Here is a 23,222-nt window from a genome sequence, read left to right on the forward strand (position 1 = left end):
CACTCCCAACACGCAGACACTAATGCAGCCTCCTGGACACATGTGCACATGTTTTCTGCCCATGAGAGAGGATCGACCTTCTTCTTGAGAAGTGTATAATTAGCACAGGTCTCACATGATCACTAGTGCATAGCTGAGCAGGTCACACCCAAAGCCAGTCATTTCCCCAACAGCCACTCTCGCTCTCTTTTCGGCCTTTTTCTTTTTTTTTTTATGTCACGGTCACGGCCTCACAAACATCTGTCCGGCACTAAATGACATTGTACATAATATATTGATACCAAAAATAGTAAAAAGGAGTTAAATCATGATTTCTCATGGCAGTAATCATATGTGCACCACATTCCCTCAAGCTAGAAAATCAATTACAACCACGTATCCATCTAGGCCACAGACCCGTAACAGAGTGGAGGTGCTTTTGAATCTGCCCGTGCTTGAACAAGATGCTTGTGGGTGTTTGCTGGCCTTACACTTGGCCTTAACCTCAGAGTGCAGCCGTTTCTGTTGCCTGTCTATCTGGTTGGTGCAGCACAGACAGCTCAGCTATGTCGAAGCAGGGTAAATATTTAGAGAGGGATAATGGTAGCCTGGACTCCCTGATTTAAAGTCAGCTTTGTAACTTTGCCCGTCAATGATTAACTGCAGAGCAGATAGGTGAGGTGTAATAAATTGGAATCTTAATAAACAACGGGCCTCATAGCTAAAACTAATCTAAGCAACAGATTAACTGATGAGGCAGATGTTTAAAATATACCCGATACTTCGAGGAGGTACAGCGTAGTAACTTACTTTTAACTCACTCTAGTTGATACCACTTGTTCTCTCTGCTTGTACACTAAAGCTGATAGGAGTGTAACAGGGGCTTAATGTTGCAGAAACAAGCGCGCAACTTGCCTCATTAGTATATGAGGCAAGTTGTTCTCTGCTGTAAATGAACTTGTTGTTGCTTGTTTTTAATGCTCATTAAAAGCGCCTTCTGTGCTGTTCCACTCGGTCTGTCTGTTGCATCAGGACACACCCATTCCTGGGCAAGATGGGTCACATTACACCTGGATAACTACCCTACTAGCACAGCTATTACCACACACGTATCGTACAACACAAACCCGTGTGGAATTAGGTCAGGAGCAGGTCCTTGTTTAACCCCGGATGGCATCCCAAATGTTTAAAAATGCAAGCAGTTGATCGTCTACCACAGAGAACCATTTGAAGATACACACACACACATGCTTTCACACAGCATAGACTTTGTGCTTTGTCTACCTGCCAGCCTGACACACCCACTGTCATCACGTTTCTGAGCACATGCACGTGCATTACATCGGGATTTGTGGTGCTGTTGCGGCCGCTTCGTTTGTGTTGCTGCACTGTTTGAGGCGAGCTGGATGTTAAATGAGAAATATTTGCTTGTTTACCATCTGCACACCAATTATTTGTTCAGGGACCGTTTTTTCTCGCTTCGGCACATTAAATTCGACATAAAGCAGGTGCTACTGTAAAAGGCCAAGTCTCAAGTAAAAAGAACTGTGTGACTGAGGTTGGCAATTAGACTCAATATGGGTTAAGAGTTCACTTTAACTTGAAGAAAACAATAATAGGGGTTAACAAAAGAAAAAAATCTATCAGAGGTACACAAAAGGTAATCGGTTTGCCAAAGTCAGCTGCTAGAAATGTTGAAAAAAAAAAAAGCAGAAGTACTCATGTAAATGCCTAACAAGCTGCTAGACAGAGGATGTAGGCATACATGTTTCCCCGTTGTTCATGATACCTCCAACGTGAGCCGAAAATCCAGAAAAAACAGATTGCAGTTCAAAAATATACAAAAAAGTAACAAGTGAACTACAGGAATGAGGAAAGAAAAAAGTTGCTGAAAGAAAAAAGCAATTACCTATAAGTCACAGCACGAGCATCACCTGATATCAGTCTGATTGTAGATGGTTTCCCCCTGCTGAGACTAATCACGGAAAGATGCCACAACAAGCAGCGGTAAAAGGCTGAGGGAGCGTCCCCAGTGAAGATATATCGTGTGTTAATATCTATGGACTGAATATTTAAATTAGTCATTTTCCCCACAGGATTTTCCACAATCTGTTAAATATGCTGGTTTATTTGACTTTATGCATTGCTGTCCAGCTACTTTTCAACGCCTCACGCTGGTGGTAATTCTTTTTATTAGGCCGCTTACATTTCCCCACATGGCTCTGTCTACGTCAATGTAAACACGCATAAAAGCTGCGACCTGACACTTTGTTTTAGCCATTATTTTACACCTGATTTACAACTTCTGGTCTGGACTGCATCTGTCTGGCTTTTTCTCCCGTTCATTCTCTTTCCTCTATCTGCCTTTCCTCTCGTTTCGCTGGTCATATTTTGACAGCACGTTTAGATCCAGTACAGTGAGGTTAAATACACACAGACACACCAGACAGACTTTTCTGGTAAATATTAACCATGTTGCTAGCTGACGGCATTTTTGTGATTTCAAACAAATTTTTCTGCCAGTCTCCGCAATGACTGACTGTATATGGCCACGTGCATTCAATACCTGTCACTTTTTTTGGCCAGCGATAACCTGAGGAACACTCTGCCACGTTAAATCAACTGCAAGGGTTAACGTAAGCACACCACACACGCTAAAGACAGACAGATGTGCCATTTTCCAACACAGCAGCCACAGATGAGCACGTGGAATCCAAAGTCGGTCATAGGTCAGCCGTACTCACTTTGCTTTTGATACACTGACTTTCAAAAAGTGCAAGCCATAGTCATCAAGGTTTGTTTTCAGTGGCATGGTGCAGATTTTCAGTCGGATTCTGGCAGGAATGATGTAACTCCTCTTGCAGACTTTTCATCTTAATTGCATTCCTAATGGGATTTCTATGACTGCATACAGAAAAGCTCTTTCTCCTCTTTAAATATATTTAAGGGGTAGATTTATTCATCTGTACGATACAGCTTCTGCTAAACGGATGCTGTGCGTGGCTGTGCTCAGTCTTTCCTCTAGCTTATTAAAATAAACTGAGACCCATAACTGGGATTTTATTTCAGTAAGTAGGCGTTTTTAGTTTTCTTTCTCCTGGCATCAATGGGCCTATTCTTAAGTCTTTGTCACATTCATGCTTGGACCACGCTAATCCTGGTTGATGCACACACTAAACCACATAGAGCCTTTTCCTTGGCCTGCTTGTTTTAGGTTGTGTGTGCATCCTTGTCACATCAGCGCATCTATGCATCTTGTCTGTGAGCTTATGTGACAGAAGATCAGCAACAACAGTCTTTTCTTCTCGGTGTCAGCCGTCCCTGTCCCGGCATCACACTGGGCCCATTTATAACACCAGTGATACAATGATTACTTCTCTAGCTGCCCTTTCTGAATCTGTCTTTAACGTACAGACTTAACAGAAAGCTACAAATAGCCCGAGGGTTTGTTTGCTCCACCCAGTAGCAAATATTGACAGATCAAAGTCAGGATTCAAGCGTTAAATTATCCGAAACTCGTAAAACATAATCTGTACTGAGTCCACCCCTCATTTCTTTATATTTTGTTGGGAAAATGGGAAGTAGGTGCAGCGATTTACTGAAATGTGTGAATATATGGAAACACAGTATATAAGGCAAAAAAGTGGTTTTTACAATTCTAACAAGCTCAAAAGTCAATATTTGGTGTGACCACCTTTATTCTTCGACACAGCCTGAACTCTGGCTGGCAAACCTTTTTGTAATTTCTTTAAGTAGTCTTTAGGAATAGTTCTCCAGGCTTCTCGAAGGACATTCAAGGCTATTCTTTGGATCTTAGCTGCGTTTTGTTCTGTTATCTGTCAAGATGATCCCGAGCTGCTTCAGTCATATGAGATCTGGGCTCTGGGGAGGCCAGGTATGCTTTTACTGTATTAACAGTATGTTTGGGATTATTGTCATGCTAAAGCGTGAAGCTGTTGACAATCAGATGCTTTCCAGATGGTATCAGAATCTGATGGTACTTTTCTGTGTTCATAATTCCATCAAATTGGCAAGATCTCCAACCCCACTGGCGGAAATGATAAAGCCTCCACCATGTTTTACAGATGACCGTAGACACTCACCTCCCAACTTCCTCTGTTCTTAGGGACAATATTTGAACCAGGAATTTCACATTTGGATTCATAGTAACTTCGTGAGCAGTCCACTTGTTGTTTAAATTGGCATACCTCGCCCTTTTCTTCCTGTTTGATTTCATTAAGAATGGCTTCTTGACACCCAGTCTTCCACTAAGACTGTTATAGACAGTTTTGTTGTTAATGTATGTTTGGGGGCGTTGCATCCCGGAACCTTCAGAGGTTTTTCAGGGTTCTCCCTGCCGGAATGTTATGCGTGGGACAGTTTCCTGTATGTGTGCGACTAGCTGTGGTTGTTTCTAAAAGTGGTCAGTAAACGTCCTAAAACTGGCACTTGAGTTTCCGAGCATTTTTATCCTGAGGTTATAACAAAGACCATTTCTGTTTAAGGCTTCAGTGAACAGTAGATGGATCAACTGAAAGATCTGTGTCTCAGGTTCTGTGTTGGGTCTGGTGGATTTTTATTTTGCCTTGTTGATGCAAAATTACTATTTTATCTCATTAAAGCTGCTGTTATCTTTGGTATTTTTCAATTCATATCAGTCAAATTCAACTCAACTATGTGTTTTTCGTGCAGTAACAAAGTTAGTATTGAAGTGTTTTTTGCAAAATTGTCCTTTGCATGTAGACACAACGCTGGTTCATCCCTTGAATTAGGTGGCCTTATAATTTTTGAATGACTTATAGGTCAGTCTAAAGTGGCTTAATTCCTCTGAAAATGGTCAGGCACAAGGACTGGACTGAAAACAAGCCAAAGTCTAAGTAAAGAAACTTGGAAAGAGCTTCAGAAACCCTGGAGAAGTATTGATCTAGCCCACCTTTAAAAAGTTACAAAAATTCGGGCTCCTTGGAAGCAAAATATTTTTAAAAAATGGAGAGGTGGGTCAAGACTTTGGCACAATACTTTATAATTAGTGTTGGTAATGCCACTGATCCGTGATTCAAATCAATAGAAAACACAATGAACTGCAAGGTGTGCCCATTCGGTTACATTTTTCACGCTATATAGTTTATAACAAAGAAACAAAATTATATCAACTTTATTAATAGTTACTGATAACAGTACTAGCAGATGCTACAGTTAGCTAGGCTATCATCAATCCCACAAGACAGGTGAGCGCGTAGCTTGAGGGCACAGCCGCTCACTTAGATTCAATTCTCTTAACACCTTTTCACTCTTCCACTCCCTCTCCTCGGTCCAGCTGTCACGTTTACCCTGCCTCTTTTCTCTCCGTCGATGCCAAAACATTAAGGAGGCTATGTCAGGCGCTGCACACTCACATGCTTTTTAGAAGTGACTGTGAGGCAAAAAGTGGAAAAAAATAGTTGATAGCTGTCCATGTGTTTTTCTCTTTCTCAATTGCTCTCTGTGTGCCTGTCTTGTTTTTCTTTAAGTGCATTCCTTCTCAGAATCGCAGTGTCTGGGCCTGTCAGACTCATGGCAACAGTCTTAATCACTTTCTGCTTGTCTTCAATTCAGTTTTCATTGTCATCGCAAGGAAAACCTTCTTTTACCTTATTTGGCGAATCTGAAACTTAAAATATTCTCCATTATGCATTCGTTTATTTCATTATATGTTATTGAGCAATGAGTCACAGTCAACACCCTCAAATGTAGGCTTAATTTAGGCAGGATAATTCATGTGTTGTTGTTTTCTTGACCTGGAACAGTGACACAATCTGAACACCAATTATTAGCCCTAATTACTTTATATGATGGTCACAGACAGCAGAATATAGCGTATGACTTGCATTTGTGGCTGTAGCCTTGCTTGCAAAATCTTTTAGGCTGGATTTAATTCTGAAGTTGCAAGTTAGCTGTTGCTAGTTCCAGCTGTTGTTTTTGCAAACTTTTTGAATATCAGAATATAATCTTCCATAATAGAAAGAGTATGAGGCTAAACCACTTGATAAAATGCTGTAGGAGAGGAAGAGGGGGAAATCGTCCTCGTGCTGGTGCCAAGCCCGAAAGGCATAATCACACACAGAAACAGGATTAGGCCAGTTGACAGTGGGATTAGAGCCGTGGATAGGATTACAGACTGTGAGATCAGATTAGCATAATACATACCAGATTAAATCTGTTAGTGCTGCAAACTAAACTAATCATTATTACTTGGCTACTGATAGAAGAGGCTTTTTTCCCCCTGTTGTCTGAGACTTGTGCAGATGGTGGCGGGAGTGACAAGGGTTAAAAAAGGGAGAGCAGAAAGCTGGGACTAAAGGAAGGTATATAAAAGAGAAAAAGGACCCCTTTAAACTTTTTTTCCTTCTTTTATAGGTCTTGCTTAGGGTTGAAATGCATCACAACGCTGCCACTCTGAAGTGATAGAGATAATGATGGAGTCTTGGTTGAAAGACAAAAAAATGTGGAAGGAGATTGGTACACGTAACTCATCCCAGGCTAAGGGGCTTTATTTGTAGGTGACTTTGTTTTCTCTGTATTAAGATCACTTCCCCATTTTCTTTGTCTGTCTCCAGATTGCTTTTGTAATCTAAGCTCATTATACACCACGACTGTATTATATATTTTATAACAAATAAATAAATATGTATATATATATACAGGGCATTGTAAGTCTACTTGTCATTCTTTAGTGAGAATATATTGCATCCCACTGCATTACTCATGCTTTAAGTTTTGAAATGTCTCATTTAGATAAAAGAAAGTCTTTATTTCTCAACCCAGAAGGCCCAATATTAGAAAAAGAGCCCACCTCAGTCATTTCAGAAACAGTGTTGCTATTGATGCGTCATTGCTGCCTCAGACTTGCGATTTCTGCTCAGCGCCTCTTCTTTCTCACTCTGAGGCAGAGCTCGGAGATGATTAAATGAATGTTACCGGGCTACGTCGCGAGCACTGGATGGCTTTCATAAAGTGCTGCGGCTCAAATCAATACTCGTGTGATTGCTCTGTTATCACGGATAATGAAAAGCAAGAAACTGACCTCGCAGGAGGAGAAGCATCGCTAAACTGAGAAAGGGGGACATTAATGTAAACGAAGTCACATGAAAGTTGGTTTGTGTATCAAGAGATAGCAAGAGAGAGAGAGGCAGACAGGGAGAGGAGGGGGGCATGTGAGAAAAAAACAAAAAAACGGAGGGAGGTCTAAGTTTGGATCCAGAGCTCCTGTGTACGTGACATCTGACCTGAGGGATTTCTGAGAACCAACACCCTCTCGAGTGTGAATAACTCATTGCTCAGCCTGCATTTTGTGTGTCTGTCTGTGTCTATATGAATAGTTTTATGTGGATGCTACTGTGTCACATGCATGTGGGTGTTTACATTTGAACCACAGCTGCAATTTGCGAAATATTTTTCTCCTAAAACCCAGAAAATCCGCTGATGCATTCTGCTCACATTTTTCCCACAGCCACACGACGTACCTTATCGCACTCTGTGTGGTCCGTGTTGTAACTCTATTCTAGCCTGTAATCCTCATTCTCTCTGCCGTTGTTGGGTGAGGGCGGGGATGCGTCACCGTAACCAGTATGGCTATTATCATAGATTGACACTCCCTCTTTTCTTCACATCTCCACAAGGCCCGCTGGTCACATCAACTCTCTGACCACTAATCTTCACTTCACAGATTACTGGGTGCATTGAGCCCCAATAAGGAGATGTGGGCATGAGTACGAGTGCGTGTTTATGGTCTGATATAGACATGCAGGCCTCAGCAAAGAAACGGCACTACATCACTAAGACTCCAAAGACCTCTGCCGTCTTCTTCGCTGTCTTCAAAATCTGCTGTTAATTTGATGCTAAATTAAGTGACTGAAAAGAAAAGAAAATCTATTTTTCTCTTCTCTAAATGGGTGTTATTGATTGTGAATTGCTAATTACTTAATGCTTGCAAATTTAGCAGGGATAAGATGAGACTATCACATCGGAATATTTCTGGCTCGCTCTTTTTTCCAGTAATTTGGGTGCTTGCTGTTTTACCAGGAAATTCCAGTCAACGTGCACATTAGTATATTGACTGAATTAGCTGTATTTTATGTTTTATGCCATATTTGGGTGCATGGTAGACAAAGAGACCAACCGCTGGGTCCGGTCCTTTGAGTCTGTGCTATTCCCCAGCAGAACAAAGCTTCATTCAGAGTGTGTGTGAAGAGAAAGGGCTTTCATCTCTGTGTATGTTTAGACAGAAGTCAGTGGAACGCAGTACAGAGAACAGAGTAGCTTCACAGCACAACTCAACACAACTGAATCTTACACCATAACATCACACCACAACGCTGGAGCATCAAAGATAAGAGGGGAAGTGAAGTTGGATCAACTGTAACTGTCTCTGTAGTGTGTTTAAAAGGATGTAGGTTAACGGTATGCAGGATATAAATACATCCACGGTCACGCTTCAAATGGGTTAGCCTGCAGTAACTAGAATATTGTGTGTTTGTTTTTAGGTATTTATTTTTTTAGTAAAAGTTTGGACAGATTGATGTCCTCAGGAAATTATGCTGCAGAGTTTCCAGTTATTTTTTTGAGGGGGCCAAAGTACAGTGGCCCTGAGAGGACAAATACAACAGAAGTGTTGATCGACCAGCTGCGCAAATGACAAGCTAACAGTAAACGGATAATAGCAAACATGTGTCTACAGTATCATCTGAGTCATGTGATTAAAACACACATCTCAGATGAGTCCTCTGCTTCTTTTAAACGTGTCTCAGTGCAGTCTTTCACGTGCTTTGGTTTCTGTCACTTCTGTAGCTCATCAGTCACGTAATTGTCTCCCCAAAACCGCGTCCATTGTGCTTTGTGTTCTTTAGTGGCGTTTTACCTCTCAGGGCCACCATACCAAAAGATCACAAAATGAATTCAAGTGATTGTGATGTATTTAAATTACAAAATTTGAACTATAAAAAATATAGACCAGCTCCTATTTCACTAGCATCTGGCAAACATATAGTTAGTCTGGGTTAAATATAGTCCAAACAGAATCACTGTTTCAGTTGATTAAATTTTAACCTTTAGGGGAATCTTTGAAAAAGTTTAATAAACTGGAGACTGAGTGGTTCCGCTGATGTTTGCATCTTGACATATACGAAATGTAAACCTACCAAGTAGGGCTGTCACTAAATCAGAACGTTGATACCAGAAATAAGACAGTAAAAACTGAAACAATCAAGTGACCATGTTGAATATGTTAGAAAAATAAAATAAAACCAAAAACAATAAAGCTAGGAATCTCCTTAGCCTCACTTTAAAAGACCTTGAAGTTACAGTTTACCTGTTTTCTGCAGGCGTTTTCCTGAAAAGAGCAGAATTATAACTGAATGCTGCATATCGCTGTTTAGCTGTGCCACATGCAAGAATAGCTGGCTCGTCTAAGACATGTGTGGACAGTTCATAATGTAGCAGCAGTTCAGAGATGATCTGGTTTTTCGGCCTTAATCCATTCAGACTTTTATAACAAACTATATTTAAAGGTTGCAAGTCAAATGGATACAAAAGCCCCCATTTTACTGAATACTTTTAACTATAGTCTTCACGGTAGAGACGTTTTTCTTCACCTGTCTCGTGTTTCCCTCCTTCTTGCTGGCTCGCGCACATGCACAGTGCAACATCTTGCTGCATGCTTCACGTGTGCTCCTTAAAAGGATGGGATACAGCCCCACCCAGCATTCTTTACTCATTGGTTCATTGTTTGTTTAAATCCCACACAATCACCAAAGCTGGGTGTGTGTCTACGAGTGTGAGACAGAGAGCTAGAAGAGAGTGCGCTCAGGGTGGGACATGTTATTGCAACTTATCATCAAACAGCCTGCCCAGTAGCCAGTGGGATTATTGTTCCCAGTTTGGCCTGGATTTTGGCAAGTCTGAGCTCACCGGGGGAAGTGCAGACTCTCACTATTAAAATAAAACATGGCCTGGATTGAACTTAAAGAAGGCAGGGAAAGTTCAGTAGTGCAGCGGCTGCTTGGTGAAAAAGCCCCGCTGTATTAACGTCGTATTATTCTACTAAATCATGACCTATAATATGTAGTTTAACCCCCCTCATAGTTCTTATCACCTGAACTTGGAAGCACTTTCCTGAAACACACTTTGAACAATGAAGACAAATATGCCCTCTGCTCATCAGCCTACACTGATTCTAGGGAAAGAGAATGAGGGAAACAGCTAATGATGTGGATGAATCATTTTTGATTGTTTTTACATGTCTTGCATGAAGCAGTGACAAACTCATCTATTCACTCATTATCAGGTATTATGAAAAATCCCTAAAAAGAAGAATTTGAAGCTTCCATAGCCCAGCCCACGTTTGATTTGCATAATTATCCTTAAATCCCGTCATTATCATGAGACAGTGCAATGTCCTGCTCAGACTGAGATCCCATGGTGGAGTCGAAAGAGCTGGTCAGTGATAAGAATTATCGGAGGTGATGTATCTATCTTTCGTCGACATAGTTTGAATTTTTTCGCGATGGAAACGCAGACAAGCAGTGAAAGATGCTCCTTAGCTAGTCGTGGCTGCAGGGCAAGCTCTATCTGTAGCGTTTCCTTTGGCGAGCTTCTCTCTCTGGCAGCGATCGGGCGGATTTCAGGAGTCACTGTGTATTAGAGGAGAAGTGTCTGACTGCTCTGTTGCCGTGGACACCATCTGTAGCTGCTCCTCGAGGCTGGTGATGTCACAGTAACAGACAAAAACACGACGCGAGGGGCTACGTTTTCCTCTCATCCCTGTCTGCATCTCTTTTCTGTTTTTTCTTCCCACCCTGCTTGCGACAGCTCGCAATGGTCTAAACTGATCACTTCTGCAACTTCTAAAATTTCACTGTTACAGCCGTTGAGTCACCATGACTTTCATTTTACGCTCTCCGTCTCTCTCTCCATGCGATCAGAGTGCTTTCTCTTATGTGACCTGCTTTTTTTAAATTCAAAATGGCTGCTAGTGATGGTTGATGACATTTTCTTTTCTCAAAATGATTGAACTAAAAATCAAAGCAGCATTTTATTTTCTGCCCGCCTTAACACAAAAACACGTCCATATACAAAACTGCAATAACAAATCCAGCAGTTGACGGTTGAGGTCATATGAGGTGAGCGCAACATGATCTTTTATGCCTTTACAACCACCCCGCTTCACCTACCCCTCACCCACACCCACACACACACACACACACACACACACACACACTCTCCCTCCCCTCTCTGGATGTTGTTGTCACTCTCTGGATGAGTGCTATTAGAACCTGCTTTCAGCTCCTCTTTTTTTGAACACACACCTTAGTGCCAAATTTAAAATCCTTCTCCTCACATTTAAGGTCTTGAATATTCAGACCTTATCTTAAAGATCTCATAGTACCATATCACCCCAATAGAGCGTTTCACTTTCAGACTGCTGGTTAATTTGTGGTGCCTGGGGCATTTAAAAGTAGAATGGGAGGCTTTCAGGCCTATCCCAGTTTAGATTTCTGGAGACACTACTTTTAAGAACTTAAAACTTTCCTTTTTGATAGTATATATTTAGGGCTGGATCATGTGACCTGAATCCTCCATAGTTATGCTGCAATAGTCCTTGGCTGCTGGTGCACTGAGTGTTTCTTCTTCATTCACCTTTTTCCACTGACTTTGTGTTTATACAGCACTCTGCATTTAATCCTAACAGGTCACAGCAGATGGCCACTCCTCCCTTGGGCTGATTATATGGAGGTTTCTGCCTATTAAAAGGGAGTTTTTCCTTCCCACTGTTACCAAGTGCTTGCTCATGAGGGGTTGTTTAGTCTTTGTCTTACAATATAAAACAGCTTGAGGTGACTGTTGTTGTGATTTGGCACTATATAAATAAAACTGAATGCGAATTCAAAATGAATGAATTGAATGTGTCAGAATTGTCGAGGCCAGCTCAGCTAACATATCCGGTTGTTCAGTGATGACGCGACGAATCCTACTTCCGGGTCTAAAGTAGTCTGCGTTTAATATGGCTTTTGTGTTGTTAACATGTTTAATGTTATGTATTTTCTTCTATTTGATCTCAAAAAGCTCCTAAAACAGTCAGTGATCCCTGTTGACCTCCCTCGGCTTTTATTACCACTAATCATTTATTTAAGCTCAGTTTTTAAAACCTTAGGATGTAACTACAGCCCAGCCCATGCAGCAGTATATGAATGACTAACCTCGTATTGTGGATGGATTATCTCAGTTGTTCTCCTGGCTGAAGTTTGGTCCTTTTACAGCATCCTGCCATGCCATTACATTTGTTCCTGACCACCGACAACACTCACGGTAACTTTTATCGAGTGGAAAAAAAGTTAGCTTGTTTATATTATGCTAACATAGCTGTGTCGCTAGCGGTCACGTAGCACATCATTATATACCAGCTAGCCAAACTTCAGTAACCCTACAAACGTCACTGCTGTTTAGTTTTCTGTCTTCATTTATGCTGGAAGTGATAACAGAGCTGTACGTTTTAATTTGTTTCCAAAACCCCGCAGTCAGGACATGCTATATTGTATTTAGATAGAAGCTAGCGAGCTAACTTCCTGCTAACTTCTAACTCCGTTAAATGTCATAAATTCTGTTTTCATGGATGCCTGGATGTTAAACTCAATTTTTACACCTGGTAGAGCAGAACGCTGATCATTTTATTAAAGATGAAAGACTTTAGACAGTTTTTCAACTCTCAGTAATGCCATAGTGATCGTTTGATATATGGACCTGCAGCGGAGTTTAGACCCAGACACGGCTAGTGACGTCAGACTGAACAACCGGATAGCCTGGCCTGTCCTAGATGTTTGAGCACATGGGCTAACAGTTGCTCAAAGACACATCTATATAAAAGATGAAAGTGTCACGGTCTGCCCCAGCCAGACCGTATGTGTTGCAGAGGAGGACTCAAACGCAGACCAAAACGTAGTGTGGATAAACAAAACAAGCCGTTTATTGAGGCTAGCAATGAGGGTAAAAATAATCGGGCATCGGTGAAAACTAAACAATAACCTAAACTGGGTGAACTAATAACAAAACATGAAAAAGCTTAACCATAGTGAACTGACATGGGTACCTATGGATGAGCAGACGACCTGACAACAAATGACTGAAAGCACACGGACTAAATACACACAGGATGATGAGGGAAGTGGGAACACATGGGGAAACAGCTGGCACACATGAACATAATGACGTCACCGTGGGAGAGTAAAACTGAACACGATGAACACAGAAACACCAGACCTCTTCACAATAAAACAGGAAACATAAAGAGACATAGACATGACAACCCGAACTTGACAACGTAAGACACAGACATGAAACGCATGAAGAGCAGGGGAGATTTAACATAGTTGGAAACACGAGGGGGAAATAATAAGAACTAGAAACACCTAGGCATGATAACAAATGAACTTAGGAAACCTGACGGGCTTACATAAACTAAAACTCAAAACGCTGGGTCAACAGACCCAGGATCATGACAGAAAGGAATAAAAACAAAAAAAGAAAAAGAGTATAATGTGTTTTAGATCAGTATGAAACTTTTAAGTTGATTCAAACATCTATTTTGCCCTGCGCATTAGGAAATAGCCACACATTTTTTGACTCATTGACACTGTGTGACATAAAATGTGAATAGCTAATCTGCATAAGCCATTTTTATGGCTCTGTCTTTGTGTCTGTTTGTCTTCTCACTAAATAAATGAGTCCTATGTTCATTTTTATTCAACTTTAGCAAATCTTTACTCTCTGCTATCACTGCTAGAATTTCATAGCAAGTTTAACACATTTTCTGAATGACACAGTGCTGTCTCATAGCTGTTCATCAGATTTTTGATATAAAAAGAGAAATAATGAAAATATCAGGCCCCTTATCTGTGCGCTCCATTTTGTTATCTAAGCAGAAGAGAAGATAGCAGGCACAGAGCATAAGGGAGACGTGTAGGTAGTCATAGTCCATGCATCTGTCTTAATTGCTCTTAACCAGCTATCTGCAACACAATCTGCTGTCATTTTAAAAGGAGCTCCAAGTAGAACTTGAGATCACAATTTCAGACAAGTGGATACAACAAAATACCTTCAAAAGGACCCCCTGCCATTAAATTTCCCCTCAGTGCTCCTTCCTGTTTCCTTTGCACCTGTCCGGTGCTCCAGTGTCAGTGAAAGCAAAGGAGATGGAAAAGTGAGATGAAGTCATGACAGAGTATAGAAATGAATCCCAGTGGGGTCAGCTCTGTCAGCGAGGGAGAGCACAGTCAGATCAGCTGTACCGCAGAGCTGAAAGGAAATACGCGCCTTTCCTAAACTGCGGACGTGTTTTGTGTGCGCGCTCTCATGTTTGCGTGACATACATCTGCCACCTGTTAGAGGAACCTGACCCCAATGTGCATGCATTAATGCATATGCATTCTTGCCTGCACAAGAATGCGCTTTAGTGTGTCAGACCTTTTCCTAGACTACTCCTCTCCAGACTGAATATATAATTGGATACTCGCAACAGGCAGCAGAAAGGGATCCCTGTCTTAGATTATTATTCAGAGGCTTTGAAGCGTGACCTCCGGATGACTGCTGATATAATATAGACAGATCATATGAGTGGATGGTATTTTTAGCACCATTTAGACATGTAGCCAAGCTGGATGTCTGGAGAAAAGCAGCGCAGCATCAGTTGACCTCCTGGGGCTAGTGTACACATACACACATGTCCCAGCTGGGACTGGCAGAAATAGCAAGCTGTTAACAATTAGTGATAGACTCAGGCCAGACCCAATGTGAAACTGAGTGTCTGATGTTGAAGTAGCTATAAACAAGGATGCAGGATTTCACTAGTATTAGTATTTAGTATTTATTTATTTATTGTCATTGTCAAGAACAATGAAATTGCGTTTGGGGCTTCCATACAACCCAAAAAAAAGAAGAAAATAATAAATACCCCTTAAAACCCAAGTGTACATATTTAACCCAGTGTGACTCCAATGCAATAAGACAATCCTTAGCAATAATGTTCGTAGAAATTCAGACAAAGACCTGAGAAACATGACAAAATACAACAATGCAACCCATTCAATATTATTGTACTGTGAGATATGATATCAGATATGATAGTTATCTATTTAAGAAAGAGGGGGGGGGGGGGGAGGAGGGGGAAGAGAATAAAGATATGATGCACCAATGCAGACCAGTTCATTGCTATTAAGAAGTTGGATATGGTTATTGTCCGTGAGAGGGGGGCAGAGAGTTCAGGAGCCTCACAGCCTGTGGATACAGGCTGTTGGCCAGTCTGGATGTTCTGGCCTGTATAGACCTGTACCTTCTCCCTGAGGGCAGCAGATGGAAAAGGTGGCGCGCAGGGTGATGTTGGTCCCGCAGGATACTGTGCACCCTCCTCAGACAGCGAGTGGGGAAGATATTACTGATCTCTGGCAGACTTGTTCCAATAATTCTGCCAGCTTCTTTCACCACCCGCTGGAGTGCTTGCTGATCGGCCTTGGTGCAGCTGGGGAACCACACTAGAAATCCATACGTCAGAACGCTGCTGATGGCACAGTTGTAGAAGTTCAACATCAGAGATCTGGGAATGTGTGCGCTCCGCAGTCTCCTCAGGTAGTAGAGGCGCTGTTGGGCCTTCCGTGCAACTGAGGTGATATGGTTGCCCCAGGACAGGTCCTCGGTCACAGTTACCCCCAAGAATTTAAAACTGCTCACCCTCTCCACCGCCTCACTGCCAATGAAGAGAGGCAGATGGTTGTTATGACCCCTCTTCCGGAAATCTACAATGATCCCCTTGGTCTTTTTGGTGTTTAAGACCAAGTTATTGTCGTGGCACCATGACTCTAGTTGTTGCACCTCTGTCCTATAGTTTGTCTCATCATTGTTGGATATAAGTCCGAGCACTGTGGTGTCATCTGCAAACTTAACAATGAGATTGGACGCGCAGGAGGAAATACAGTCATGGGTGAAGAGAGTGTATAGCAGAGGGCTCAGAACACACCCCTGAGGGGCACCGGTGTTGACCACAAGGGTGGAAGAAGTGTTCTTACCCACTCTGACACTCTGTCTACGGTTAGTGAGGAAGTCCACAATCCAGTTGCACAGAGAGGAGTTAAGTCCCAGTTGGTGGAGTTTGGGACGGAGTTTGTATGGCCGGATGGTATTAAAAGCCGAGCTGTAGTCTACAAAGAGGAGCCGTGCATAGGTGTTCCTGTGTTCCAAGTGCTTCAGTAATGTGTGCAGCACTATGGCGATCGCATCCTCGGTTGACCGGTTCTCCCTGTATGCAAACTGGTGCGAGTCCAGGGATGGTGGAAAAGCAGCTCTGATGTGTTTAATGACCAGTCTCTCCAGGCATTTGGCGAGAATGGGGGTGAGTGCCACAGGTCTGAAATCGTTCAGACATGTGACATTTGACTGTTTTGGGATGGGAACGATGGTTGCTGCTTTGAAACAGGATGGTACCAGTGAACAGGACAGTGAGGTGTTATATATAGAGGTGAAGACGTCCGCCAGGTCCGCAGCACAGTCTTTTAGCACCCGGCCCAGCACTCCATCCGGCCCGGCCGCCTTCCTGGTGTTAGTGCTCCGGAACACACGCCTCAGCTCATGAGTGCTCAGGACCGGAGCAGGGTCGGTTGAGGGGAGAGGGGACAGGACAGGGTCGGTGTTCTCCCTATCAAAACGGGCATAAAAGAGATTTAGATCCTCAGCCAGAGTAGAACTGTCGGCTGAGGGTGATGGTGTTCTTCTTTTGTAGTCCGTGATAGCCCTGATGCCCTCCCAGACCTGCCTTGGGTTTGTGTTGTTCTCAAACCTGGACTCGATACGCCTCCTGTGCTGCTGCTTGGCAGTCTTGATGCCTCTTCTCAGGTTGGCCCTGGCAGCACTGTATGCCTCCTGGTCCCCGACAAAAGTGTAGGAGCTCCGGGCCGCTGCGTCTGTGCGTGCCGCCATCTGGTCATGGTGTAACTAGATTGAACATGCACCATGTGTTCATTTTTCATATTTTATTGTTACATGCAAAAGGTGGTGCGCAGTGTAGTGGTTTACAAGGTTTACAAGTGAAAGCTTGTTTAGATCTACGAGGAGACACAAATCCCTTTAGGGTGTCTGGATTGAAAAATTCTGCCAAATCAAACACACCATGCTGCTGTGGTGACCCCTTGTGAATAATGAGAGGTTTTTTGGTTTTTTTAGTCTGCCAAGCCTTGAAGTAATGCTGATATAATGTTTAGCACCCTCACCAAGCCGAGAGTGTTAGGAATGACATTAGTTTAGCAGGTATTTGGTTGTTAGGCCAATTACCTGGGTAAACCTTGGCATCGTGACAATCGTACAGGAGCTGGCGATCCTCACAGTTGTTACTCAAGACTATGGATGTCTATACAAATTTTATAACGGCCAGTTTGGTAGCTGCCAAGACATTAGGCACCAATAACTGTTGATGTAAATCAGCGTCAATTCCAATAAAAGAATGTTGCCATAAACCTTAAAACGCTGAAATCTGCGAATTTTTGGCACAGGCAAACTACTCCAGCTGATCAATTTAAAGTCAATATAAAGTCAATAATGTTTGTCTGTACCCTGTTGCCATATAAGCATCTTTCTGAATCTGGCGTTAAATGCTGTCACTTCTCTCCACTCCTCTCAGGGCCGTTGTTCCAGGGAGAATTGCAAGTACCTGCACCCTCCTCCCCATCTAAAGACCCAACTGGAGATCAATGGCAGGAACAATCTGATCCAGCAGAAGAATATGGCCATGCTCGCCCAACAGATGCAGCTCGCCAATGCCATGATGCCTGGCACGCAGCTACCACCTATGGTGAGAGGACACACACGTATGAACACACCACAGCTACTGCCCATGGTGAGATTACGTACATGTAAAAGCTCACACATATATGGCTCCTTCTTGTCTGCGTGGCTCTTTCCCGTCTTTTGAGTCCCCTTCATGTCAGTGCGTGTCTTTACGGAAAGATCGCAGTTTGCGCTCCCCGCTGTCCTTTAATTCCTCTGCCTTTATTTTGTTTTGCTCCAGCCGATGTTCTCGGTGACACCAGGCCTGGCCACCAATGCAAGCGCAGCAGCAGCTGCAGCTGCAGCCTTTAATCCCTACTTAAGCCCTGTGTCACCAAGCCTGATGCCTCCAGAGATCCTGCCCAGCACCCCTGTCCTCATGGCCTCCAGCCCTGCAGTCAGCCAAGTCCCCAACGCTGCCGCTGCAGCCCAGAAACTGCTGAGAACAGACAGACTTGAGGTAAAACACAAACTGACTGAGTGTGATCTCATCTCTTCTATGAAAAACTTTCCATTACAAACTCTTCCTCGTGGTGTATCTCTTCGTTAGTCAGAGTAGAGTTAACCTCAATGATAATGAGCCTGTAAACAAGACAGATATTGATGGCAAGCAGCTTAACAAGCATAAGAATAATGGTGCCCTTACTTGATTTGCATAAACAGTTTCTGAAACGGAATTGAATTATAATAGCTGGTGCAATTATGCAAAGTAGAAACCAAACTGAAAGAAAATAAAAAACAGGTTGATAAACTGTGATGAAATGTCATCGGTTTATCACTCGTATAATCCTGATGAACTGCATCTCAATTAAGTTCCCGTGGAGATGGTGCTTTCGCTCATTGCGTTTCACACAATGGCACAAGACGAGCATAACAACAGAGGCGTGTTATTTAGAAGAGAGTGCTGAAGCTATAATCAGCGCTCAACGTATACAAACCGCACTAAAATTACACTTTTGTCACGTTGTCGTTAAATAGCACCTTTTATGTGTCAATATCACACAGCCACCATTTAAAATAGCAGTTTTGTGTGTTTAATAGCATCATGTCACAAAAGTAGCATAGCGCGGTATAAAGCATGTTCAGTCACACACTGCTGAAACGCTCACAGGAGTAAGGCAGAGTTGATGTCAGGAAAGCAACAGCCGTTATGTGTGCCTAATTTAAAAGAAAGTGCTGCCCTCTGGTGTCTCTCGTACTTACAAATGTCTGAGATGCAACACATAGCTGTGTATAGGGGATAAAATGTATTATGAGGTTATACGTATTTGTGTTAATGTAGAAATGGTTCAACATAGTGTGGACCTTTCTGAATGCATTACAGGATCTCACTAATAGTTGAACAGGAAGTATCCAGATATATCTTGTGATGATGGATAGAGGAAGGCTCAGCACAGGCTGAAAGAATTTCACGGGTTAACTGGTTTAGATCAAATCACTTCAATTTGTATTATAATATTAATATTTGAGATTTGAGTGCATAAAACAGGATTTTTTTTCTGTGTTCTGTGCAAATCTGAATTTAAGGCAATTTTAAGTGAACTGGACATAGACTATTACTTTTACTAAGGTCATCATTTTTATTGACAGTGAACTTTATAGATTTTGGTTGTTTTTGTGTTTTAGTTTTATTTTTTGCCTGGGTGGATTTGGCAGATGTGTGTGTGTGTTAGTTTTTTATGCGACTTATTGTTGGACTGAGCCTTTTCTTAGCTGGGACACTCTTGTAAAATAGATTTTTTTTATCTCAAAGGTCTTATTTTTCCTGGTTAAATAAGGTTTGAATTAAAAATAAATAAATAAATCTCATATAAATATTCTGTACAACGTTTTCTCCCGCGGTGGTGAATTTGGACATGGAGCCTGCACGTTATCATTCGCCTCATCCCATTTGTCTGTAGGTCTGTCGGGAGTATCAAAGGGGCAACTGCTCTCGGGGGGAGAACGACTGTCGCTTCGCTCACCCCGCAGACAGCACTATGATCGACACCAACGACAACACCGTCACTGTATGCATGGACTACATCAAGGGTCGGTGCTCCCGAGAAAAGTGCAAGTACTTCCACCCGCCGGCTCACCTGCAGGCCAAAATAAAGGCTGCCCAGCACCAGGTGAACCAGGCCACAGCCGCCGCAGCCATGGTGAGCAGTCTGCAGAAGCACACTCATTTACCACCCACACAACTGGCTTTATATTTATGTTAGGGTTAGCGACTGTAGAGCAGATGTGTTCTGTGTTTCGTACTCAACTTGCGTAACCTTCCTGGTTGGTATAATGTAGCGTTCTCAGTTCTGCTTTTGCCAGGCCAACCTTAAAGGTCTGCATGTTCATGTAGGTGAAACCTGCTCATGTCTGGATGATAAGAAGAAGGATCGGACAATAGTGCATTAGTAGCTTCGTTATTCCCATGCTAAGCCTTTTTTTGATTGTTGTTCCTTTTTCTATCATCGCAGAACACGAGTAGAGAGTCCAGTTCCTCTCTGTCTCTGATGGCCTGGCCTTAATTGTGACTCCATTGTTTCTGTGCTTCCTTACCTATAACTTCTCTTCCTCTTGACATTATTATAAAGGATTCATTGTGCTTTCAGTCCTGTCTTACAGTAATAGCACGGGTGAATAATAGTGCTGATCAAAGTGTTTTCTACATGCTTTTATTGACGTAGCGAAACAGAAAGCTCGGGGTGAAGCGTTGCAATGTGAACCTGACTGATGTGCACAGTGAAATGGAAACCTGTGAATATGTGCTTCCATATGATTTCCTGTTCAGTCACTGAGAATCGCTTACAGTAATGGTTGAATAATTTTTCTCCTCGCTATATTCATCCATCTCTGTGTGACAATGACTAATGTAGATGAGTAGCTGTCATCGATTCCTGATGATCATTTAACTGTCGAGCAGTAGAGCTAGTGTCCACACTGTGCATGCCTTAGTCCTGTTATCCCCTTGTATATTTGCATTCCAATGATTTGTTTTTTTATTTGTTTTTGTTTTTCTCACCTATACCCAAACTGCACTGCTGCCCCCATGATGCACCTCTGCTTGCTGGTTTATGTTAATGCGCTTGAACCCCATTGGCCCATTGCCATCATGTGCTCGCTGCCTGCTAATTAAGACTCAGTCGGCTGTCAAATCACTGAAGCGACCCCTCGACGCAACCTTTGACCTGGTACTATGACCTTTCACCTTTTAGCTTGGCATGTGGCTTTGTTGTAGCGCAGTGTTTTAACCAATGATACCTAGCTATTTCTGTTGTTGTTGTCTCAGTGCAATGTCTGTCTTTTCCTCTTGTTGATCTGTCATGATTGGCTGTGATAAAGTGATTGTGGCTTTCCGGGGTTACAAAAAAAACCCAACGGTCGCATCCAAAACAGCTTTTCTTCTTGTACAGATCACCTCAAGCACCAAGTCTAAATGCGTCATTTTTCTCGGAGCCACAATCAGTTCATCACCCGTAGCTTTTCTAACAACAGTCAGTGAGGGCTAAGGAAGTAGAATTTCTATAAACGGTGGCATGGCTTCAGTGTAACGTCTTAAGTCAGTGTTCAGTGTTGTGGAGCAGCTCAATCAAATGTGTGCATGTCTGTGTCGCTAGTGCATGTCAGATGGATAAGGGTGGGGGTGGTGATGGTGGTGGTGGTGAGCGGGCTAAGAGGGAAAGCCTTTAAAACCATACAGGAGTGATCCCACCGTAACAGATTATTACAGTTCAAATGATAGTTCACTCCATCACCAAATGTTGTCACGGATATTCAGACCTCAAGAATGGCCTCAAGCCAAGATGAAGCCCGCACGCGAGAGCACTCATGGTTTTTAAACAGCAGGGATCCGCTTTCTGAGTTACATCCCTTGGCCTAAGACCATTTTTGACGTTTTTGTCTGCGAGTGAACCATCACTTAAACATGCTTACACAGTTTATCATGGAGCTAGCAGTGCAGCCTCCCTTTTCTCTGTGCTTCTTACCTGTTACACCACTTGTTAGCAGCCTTATTGTTTTAATAGTTAATGCTTGCTTATGTTGCACTTAGTCAGCCTTAAGACTGCAGAGTTAACAATCCAATGTAATGAACATATGAATGCTTGTTAGCTAGTAGCTCCAGTAGGCACCATGCTCCTGCTTGTGTAGTACTTGTGTCAGACTGCTGCTTGCTTGCTACTGATGATATAATGATATTGTTATTGTTGTACACACAAGGATGTTGTGACAGTGCTCCTCGGATGTCCTCTAACGTATGTACCTTCTTTTGTTTTCTTTCCTGTTTTTGCCTCTTTCAACACACCCTCTCTCTCTCTTTCTCTCTCTCTGTCTTACTTTTTCCTCTTTTTTTTTTTTTTTAACCTCTGTCTCTCTCTGGCTTTTTTATTTTCCTTTTCACTGACCTCCCTCCTTCTGGATGGGCAGGGCATCGCCCCTAGTGTCATGGCTCCCCTGCCAAAGCGGGCAGCCCTGGAGAAGGCCAACGGGGCCTCTGCCGTGTTTAACACCGGCATGCTCCAGTACCAACAGGCCCTGGCCAGCATGCAGTTTCAGCAGCAGGCTGCTTTCCTCCCATCAGGTATGGCTCCCAAAGCGACCACAACGAGTGCTCTTACCAACTGAGTGGATGCCTGGATCAGTCTAACCTGGCTCCTGCTTGGCTGGGGTCGGACAGAGTGGTAGATTGCAGTACAGAGCAGATTTTGTTTTTCTTTTATAAAGAGGGATTTTAAAAAAAAAAAAAATAGGCAAGTGATAACTCTAGATTTTAATCTAGGCTTGCAGGGATTGCATGTGTGTATTTCAGTGTTAAAAGAGAGCTTTGAAAAAATGTGCTTTATGCTTTGTCCGGCTTTGCATGGCCAGTAGGTATTAAAATGGGTTACTATTTCAATCTGTCAACTAATTGCCTTAATATAATTCTTTATAGCTACCTTCACCCCATATTAAATGCAGGCCCAGGATGATAGGTATGAATACTAGTAATCCAAATAATTTGTATTAGTTTAGTTGTTTTTTTTTAGTAGGTTGTTAGACTTTTCACGGTGTGATCACTCATATTTCGAAGAGGGGCTTCGGCTTGGGCTGGGATGAATGGGGCTGGGTAATGGTATCTGGTAACAAACACCAGTTTGAAGAGTCTGGCTTCTGCACACATCTGCTGTTCCTCTCACTTCTTTTTAGAGTATGTACGTAATGTTTAATGCTCTGTAGTTACACTCATAGCCCTGCTCTCACTCTGTCATTCGCACCAAAGATGAAACTGTAGATTCACTTAATTAACTGGTTTTCTGATGATGAGTTTACCTCTTCGCCTTTTCCAATCACTGATGTCTGTGTCCAAGAGATATTAACCTTTTTTTCCCCCACGTTATCTCTCCCTTCGCTCTAATGAACCTTGTGATGGGCTGTTTTGATTTCTCTTCCCT

General features: G+C 42.6%; 1 protein-coding gene across 16 annotated transcripts in view; it reads left to right on the top strand.

Annotated features, from left to right (window-relative positions):
• mbnl1 (muscleblind-like splicing regulator 1) overlaps positions 1–23,222 on the top strand; it is a 45,653-nt gene that overhangs the window by 16,431 nt on the left and 6,000 nt on the right. For 8 of the 16 annotated variants that reach the window (XM_085438389.1, XM_085438390.1, XM_085438387.1 and 5 more), the window contains 5 exons: positions 17,672–17,887; positions 18,059–18,277; positions 19,719–19,958; positions 20,931–20,984; positions 22,219–22,372. In XM_085438389.1, coding sequence (XP_085294515.1) covers positions 17,672–17,887; positions 18,059–18,277; positions 19,719–19,958; positions 20,931–20,984; positions 22,219–22,372 — 883 coding nt within the window. The remainder of the gene's footprint in view (positions 1–17,671; positions 17,888–18,058; positions 18,278–19,718; positions 19,959–20,930; positions 20,985–22,218; positions 22,373–23,222) is intronic. The other 8 variants (XM_085438394.1, XM_085438400.1, XM_085438397.1 and 5 more) reach the window with 3 other exon arrangements.

The sequence above is a fragment of the Copadichromis virginalis genome, linkage group LG18 (genome assembly GCF_057382275.1).
Source record: "Copadichromis virginalis isolate Kocher_CV1m ecotype Utaka linkage group LG18, C_Virginalis_male_GT1.1, whole genome shotgun sequence".
Taxonomy (NCBI): Eukaryota; Metazoa; Chordata; class Actinopteri; order Cichliformes; family Cichlidae; genus Copadichromis; species Copadichromis virginalis.